Source organism: Embiotoca jacksoni, unplaced genomic scaffold (genome assembly GCF_022577435.1).
Source record: "Embiotoca jacksoni isolate LCO1_2020_lvr unplaced genomic scaffold, fEmbJac1.0.p SCAF_19, whole genome shotgun sequence".
Taxonomy (NCBI): Eukaryota; Metazoa; Chordata; class Actinopteri; family Embiotocidae; genus Embiotoca; species Embiotoca jacksoni.
Window position 1 is genome coordinate 4215598 of NW_027185329.1, and position 7866 is coordinate 4223463.

General features: G+C 40.6%; 1 protein-coding gene across 1 annotated transcript in view; it reads left to right on the top strand.

The window, feature by feature from the left end:
- Positions 1-7404, top strand: part of gpc1a (glypican 1a) — a 39947-nt gene extending 32543 nt beyond the window's left edge. Inside the window, exons 5-10 of the mRNA XM_069153090.1 lie at positions 329-494; positions 587-717; positions 1215-1352; positions 1622-1752; positions 4232-4407; positions 4811-7404. Coding sequence (XP_069009191.1) covers positions 329-494; positions 587-717; positions 1215-1352; positions 1622-1752; positions 4232-4407; positions 4811-4992 — 924 coding nt within the window. The 3' untranslated portion in view covers positions 4993-7404. The remainder of the gene's footprint in view (positions 1-328; positions 495-586; positions 718-1214; positions 1353-1621; positions 1753-4231; positions 4408-4810) is intronic.
- The last annotated feature ends 462 nt before the right edge of the window (positions 7405-7866 follow it).

Genomic DNA, 7866 nt, shown 5'->3' on the forward strand with positions numbered 1-7866 from the left:
CGGTTCGTTAACGCCTCGCTATCGTTTTCGGGTACACCTTTGGCCGGAGTGTCTCTCCATCCGATCTGTGAGCTTTGGTGGTAAAATAGCTCAACTGAGGAACTGGACACCTTTCATGCCTTGCATTCATAATCAGAAGCTACAGTGTAAAAGAAACCGTTCCCTCTATTGTCACTGTGGGCCGTACTGGACTAAATTCCCTGATAAAAACAGCGAGTTCACAAAAGAAACTTTTCATCTGGGACATCAATACATTTCCCGTGTAACACATAAATGTCCTCCTCACTGTGCTAAAACCTAAAGTTTATGATGCTGACCGTCACACCAGGTTTCCTTGAGTCCAGAGTGTGTGAAGGCCCTGATGAAGCTGGTTTACTGCACCCACTGTCGCGGCGTGGCCTCCGTCAAACCCTGCTCCAACTACTGCGCCAACGTCATGAAGGGCTGCCTGGCCAACCAAGCCGACCTGGACCCCGAGTGGCACAACCTCATAGGTGAGACACATCGAGAACGTATCGAGTAATGCACGAGGAAATCCAGGTCGTCCAAGTGGATTTGACGTTTCTGTCGTATTTCCTCCGTTCAGACACAATGATCCAGGTGGCGTCTAGTTTCAGCACAGAGCCCAGCCTCGATGTGGTTCTCTCCTCCATCCCCGCTCGAATCTACGAGGCTGTGCAGTACCTGCAGGAAAACATGGACTCCTTTACAGCCAAGGTAAGACGTCTCACTTCATCTTATCACTTATTTATCTTACAAACACCCAGGCCGCTTTCCCTGCAATCTTTTCATCTCCTCACAGATAGCAGCTCATCTTTTATAAGTCTGCAGTCCTCTCTGAAAAACCCTCTCTTTATCAAGGAGTATGCAAAAATCACAATATATTATCATACATAACAGCCTTGAGGACACCAGAGATTGAGCTCATCAGTCTGCTCCAGTGGTAATGGACTCTGATAAGACCAGACAAAAATAATTGACCATGTACAGTGATACTGATCTATCTGCCCCTTCAATATTTACCACTGTAGACATCAGTGCCAAAATTTATTGGGTTTTGGGGCAACAAGAAGCCCAAATATCCTCACAGTCTGAAACACGTGTCTGTGGCGACCTCTAGTGGATTTCTTTAGTTCTCACAGACACAAACAAACCATCCTTTTCAGTTTCTCATGCGTATCTGTGTTCGTGTGCATCTATGTGTTTGCGTGCAGGTCTACCAGACATGTGGAACTCCAGGTGAACCGGGAACAGGAAGTCCAACCGGTCATGAGCAGAAGAGGAAGAGCAGCTCGCTGACGGCGTCAGAGTACAAACCCTCACCGACGGCTGGACTCCGACTGGAAATGCAGGTGTGTACGTCCACATGTAGATGCCTCATGTTTGTGTAATTATTTTAAGGGAAATCAAAGTTATAGATTTGTTTTTAAATAAATTGATAACATGATGTCTCTTTGGTGGTTTTTTTTGTCTGCAGGGTTTAAGGTATAAACGTGTAGTTTTGATCTATTGTTGTGTGTTGAATGATTAAATGTGACACATTATGACTTGTTCAGGATTCTGTATCTAAGCTGTAAAATGCGGGATAATAATTTTTTTTTTTTACTGTCTTTGTTCTCAGGTATCAGATCTCTCCAGTAAACTGAGGGAGATGCGTCAGTACTGGGTGCAGCTCCCTGTGGCACTTTGCAGCAAATTGGCTGCAGGAGGCAACAGTCAGGATAAATGCTGGAATGGGATTACAAAAGCCAAGTAAGAATAAGAAAAACCTTTTTGGAGCTTTAAACATGAATCTAACCCACTGCATGCTTTCTCTGCATAATTAAATCCACCTCCTCTTCAGATTATGTTTAGATAACATAAACATCATTTTTGTAATTGTAGTTCCTTTGCAAAACTCTTCGCTTTGTGTGTCCTTTGTGGCCTGTACAGAAGGTCCATTTTGCTTGTTATTGAAAGGCATGAAAGGAAATTATATGATGTTCCTACAACCAACTGTGATTCTCCAGAACACTCTTCCATCCTTCAGCCATAAAATCAAAGGCTGGGTCTTGAATAAAACATTTTCAAGGTCTGAAATCTGTTCAGATTTATTCATAAGGCACAAAAAAAACAAGATTCACTCCAAAGACAAAACTCGTGTTCTTTAACACTTAAAAGCTAAACAAGGCTTCTGAAGGGACGAGAACAAAGAGGGAAGGAAGAGGAACGACCTGCGTCTGATAATGTTGCTATGATACGGGCCTCTTTTCTTCTTGTTGAAAGCCATTTCATGGCACTTGTGTCAAAAGTGAGTGGCAACAAACTGTTTCTTCTCTGACAAACTGAAAACTGCACTGAATGGAAATTTGTTTCGAGTTGTAGGAATAACATTTCTTCCACATACAGCGATTTGAAACTCAAGCATTCATGGCGTTTTTCAGCCTCCCTTAGCCCACGTGTAAATGGGTTACAGAACAACCTGATGCCCCTTTGACGTGTATACGTTATCCAGCTACACAAACACACACAAACACACCTCTCTTCCTTTAAAGTGGTTGGATTGCAGCCAACTGATGAGATTTATCTTGAGCAGAACACTCAGAAATATATGACTGTCAAAAGGCATGAAATATAGATGTGCCTTTGTGTGTGTGTGTGTGTGTGTGTGTGTGTGTGTGTGTGTGTGTGCGTGCGTGCGTGGGTGCGTGTGTGTGTGAGACAGAATAATGTGAGAGAGGCCATGAAAAATAGATGAATCGCTGACTGTATGTGACAGATTAAGGAAATATGAAATTAGTGTGTGTCGATGTGGCAGAATGAATTATTCTTGTGATAAAGTGTCTGAAGCTCCACAGCGACCTCTAGTGGATTTCATGACGAATAAATTCATTTTTCTTGGTGCATTGAACAGTAGAGTTTGAAGTTCAGAGTTTAAATATGGTTATTTTGTAGTGTAATATGCTCTAACAGGAAATGGCTGGATTTTCAAGTAGTTACATAAACATTCTTCATTGTTGTATGATTTAATTAAAGATTCAGGTGTAAATACTGTACGTTTGTAATGCTTTAATTAATTTTTTTCACCGATCTATTGTTCATGTAAATCCCTAATCAGACCTCTGTAGCCTGTCCATTGTCTCTGGTTAAGATAAGGCTGCATTATCATACAATATGGGCATATCACACCTCTCCAGTCAAACTCTGTGCTTTTAAGTTGCATTGTGGGTAATGTTGGCACCAGGTTTTGACAAATTACCACACTTAATTTACAAAAATGAACACAGCTTTGCAGGTTTACTATACTGAGAGAGTGTCTGCTGCATGTGTTTCTAGGTAAACAAATATTTACATGGAGTCGTAATTCAAAACAATTACCCACTCTCATCGTGTCTCTTACAGCATTTAGTCATTCACACAGTGGATTAACACTGTTCTAATTCTTCTTCTTCTTCACCAGAACTGCCCCGATGCCAAGATAGTAATTAACTGCATCTGGGAGACTTTCTGAAAGATCAGCCGTATCCGACTTGGCACCTCATAACACACAAGCGCCTGAAAAGCAAACAGATATAGATGCCTCACAAACCACAGTTAATGGACATGGTATCCAGTAACTGTCAGTGTACAGTACTTTATAGGTCCCATATTTTACACTTTTGCAGTGTTTTATTTGCAGCCTTAACATCGATAAGTAGATATGTTTGGGGTTTTAAGCAACAAACCTTCTAGCAATAACAGATTGTTTTGTGTCTTTGCCTTTAAGGTGCATTGATATCAATGACCCAGTTTTCTGATTGGCTGACACTTTTTTTTTTTAAGCTACACACCCAGGCCAACTACAGGTTTACTTTTTACAGGTCTTGTAGCTTGCTGGTGACAGAATGAGTGTCCGGTGGTTTTCTCTGCATAAAAGGTTCAACACTGGGCTGTTCTGAAGGCGAGCAAATGACATGAGCGGGAGTTTGTGACAACACAAACTAACATTTGCTGAGTAGGGACTGTGTGCATTTCTCTGTGGACTGAGCGATTTGGCACTTTAAATATATTCGTATACAACACCAGACCAGCTTCATAATCAAAATAGAACGAGAAAACTTCATTTATACCGTATAGGACCGTTAATACTCGTATAACCGACTCCGTAATCATGCAACAGTCGTGAGTCGTGAACGCATACCAAATCATAAACCATAACTTGAGCCATGATCTGAACGCAGCGTCATGATTCTTCTCTTTCTCTTCCAATCAGGTACCTTCCTGAAGTGATGGGTGATGGTTTGGCCAATCAGATTAACAACCCAGAAGTGGAGCTCGACATCACAAAGCCAGACATGACCATCCGGCAGCAGATCATGCAACTCAAAATAATGAGCAACAGGCTGAAAAATGCACTGGATGGCAACGACGTGGACTTCCAGGATGCAAGTGGGTCTATTTCTAATATTTATACTATAAAATGTAAATTCCGATAATTATATTTTATGTCTTCTATCACTGTTACAAAACTCACCAATCTGGCGTCTTACATATACATCGTACACCCTCGCCTGAAGCTATTTAATAGTCTGATTCCCTGAGTTAAACTAGAGATGATGACAGCTGGGACTTGAGGACAAAATACTCCTCACAAATGACTTAATTAAAACCTTAATTTAAATCATAAATGTCACTTGGACCCAATTACAAACTTGGAAAGTGGGAGCTTAACAAGAGCAATTGAAGGTGACTTCTGTCTTGACAAAAAACGAAAAACTTATCTCCTTCTCATCAAGTATGAACAACTTTTCTTTAAGAAAGTGTTTTCCGTCTCTCCTTGATAACCTCTCAGGTGATGACATCAGCGGCTCAGGAAGTGGGATGTGCGTAGGTGGTCAGTGTCCTCGGAGCAGACCGGGATTGTACGCCTACTCGCCAGACAACAACCGAGTCAGAGGCGCAGCCAGGTCCCAAAGCGGCCTCTGCGGCCTCCTACTCCTGCTCCCGTTGACCGTCCTGCTGCTTCAGCGATGATGGACCGCCGCTGCCTCCAGTCAGACTCTGAAGTCTCGAGCACGGCTGAACCACGGGAAGGACAAACAAGGGTTTGGTAGGGTGGGCGGGAGGGGGGGACTGGACCGTAACTTTGCCAAAAAATAAAAAAGACATTTTGGAGAATGAAAGGACATTTTCTTTGACTAAGAGGAGCAAAAAAAAACAAAAAAAACAACTGATTATATTCTTTATTTTGCTGAGTTTTAATATGTAGTTTGAGGGTGATTTAGTTTGTTGAGCTGGTTTCAATGGATTCCTGTGACGTGGATGGTTGGAGGAAGATGAAGAAGACAAACAAGGGAGTGGTGACTAATGATGACAAAGAAGGCTCTGATGATGAAGACTACAATGTCCATTTAGCTCCAGTGTCCAGTCAGCAGGATGCAGAGCTCGTTGAAAAAATGTGTGCCCGATTTATGGTGCGTTCAACAAGTTGTTTTTTTATTTTATTTTATAACTTGAGTCGAGGTTGTCTACCTTAACAAACATTGTGTATGCTGTAAATGTTTGTGTGCATTAGCTTAAAGACTGGCACCATATTGAGCCATGAATGTACAGTATAATACTCTATCGGCAATGAATCCCCCTCATACTCTGTGATGTAGTCGTCCAGACGTTTCCGTGTGTGTTGGCATAAACAGATACATTCAGTAGGCCTTGTTTGAAATATTGCAGATAAATTATCACGCTCCTGAAATGTATGAGATGTTGTGATTGCAAGATTTTACCTCACGTTTACTGTAAACCCAACCATTTAAAAAAAAAAAGCAAACGACCACTTTTTTTATCAACCCGTCACCTTTGTAAAGAAGTAAGCAGTCACATGAAACCTCTTGGAAAACAAGCACACCCGAGCAGTTTCTTTACGTAAATTCTGTTTTCTGAAGACAGAAAATTGCACATTATTTTGACAGATAATCAACCCAGGATCACTGCAAAGTGTGTAGTACACCTGTCGTTCCACTAGAGGACGTGTCAGTGTGATGTTTTTTTTTCCTCACCTATTTGCAAGAATTAAGGTGCCTTTGGTTTGGGCATGAAAAAACTGTTGGTTATGGTTAGGAAAAGATCATGTTTGGTTTAAAATATGTAATTTTACATAACTAACATTACTTAACATACGTAATGTAATTGGAATACTTTTTGTTTTTTGTGTCCCGCCACATGACTACCTTCTTCGACCCTGACCATACCTGCGTGCACTTTTCGCACTCAGTGGAAGCAAAACGTAACGCTGACACACCGTCCTCTCGTGCACGGACGGGTGTATTAAACACTTTGGCAAGATACTGGGCTGCAATATCCAATCCAAAAAAAAAAAAAAGAAAGAATACTCCACAGAGGACATTTCACGACGCAGAGCGGACTCCTGGAGGAATGCATGCCTGTGTTAAGTAAGTAAATGATGACCAATCGACACTGGCTGGTAAACAGCAGGTCAAACCAAAGCTTTTTACACTTTACACTTTTTGACAGCCGACGATGCCCAAAGTACATTGAACACATGTAACAACCCTTTCCCCAGATTTTGTTCTTCATTACGTTAAAAAAAATAATGCTCTGAGTTTTTGTACATACAGGATATTTGCAGACTGCTGTCTACATTAACCTGGTGAGATATCGTTTACTTGGCATGTCTTTCTTTCGGCCTGCACTGCTATACTGGTTCATATGGGACTCCTGCTTCACACAAATGGCAGATGTGTTACACATACACATATTCACACATTCTGGGGCTGTGTATTAAGCTGGTTTTTATTCATCGGTGTATTAAATCACACATTTCATCCATTAAACTCTGTTTGATTGTAGAAGTGGATATTTTCCACAGATGGTTTGATTTGATTATTGTTGATTTTAAGTCTGTTAAAGGAATAGTTCAGCAATTCGACAAAATATGATCGTTTCCGAGAGTTACACGAGATGATCAATATAACTCATATCTTGTTTTCGAGAAATGAAGCTAAGTTGAGTTCATTTCATGCCAAACAAACAAAGCATGTTTTACAAATGCCCTTCAATTCACAAACAAATGCAAAACACCATTGACAAATTAATACATTTTGTTTTGCAAATGCACAACTTACCTATCAAGCAAACAGACAACATATTTATATGGCTCTGGCGAGGAAGAACATCAGTATGTTGGAATTGACATAGCGCCACCTGCTGTTGTGGAGGATATATTCAGGATATTTCGGAGAAACTCCACGAAAAGATTGTGCCAAAAGTGATATTTTTTGTTTGCAAGTTATATGTTATTTTTTGTATTTGTGAGACTTCATTAGCTATATTTGTTTTTGAAGCATGATGTATCAAAAATATGTTGTATATTTGTTTGATAGGTACTTGTATTTGCAACAAAAAAAAAAAATGCATTTGATTAACAAACTGGTGTTTTGAATTTGCAAACCTGTTTGCAAAACACGTTTTGTTTGTTTGTGATGTTTTGGCAGGAAATTAGCTCCGTACAACAGGTTAAAAGTAAGACTGGAATCAGAAGGGAAGCTGTTCACTGATCAATACAGCGAAAACCATACAATTTGTGTTTTCACAATGCTGTTTTTGAATGTTTAAATAAGATACAACAGAAATGGATTTCGATACCTCTAAACAAAGCTAGGGTAACTGTTTCCAATCTCTGCGCTAAGTTAAGTAGCTGTAGCTGCCACTTGGAGACAAGGAAAATATGTTACTTTTCCAAAATGTGCAACTATTGCTTTTATGAAAGGCTACATGGCACCACAGTATCATGTCAAAGTATGTAAGACCCGTCGGTGCACTTGAGGATACCGTGTCAGTGTCACGTTTTGCGTCGCCTAGGCATGAAAATTAAGGTGCTTTAGGTTTAAC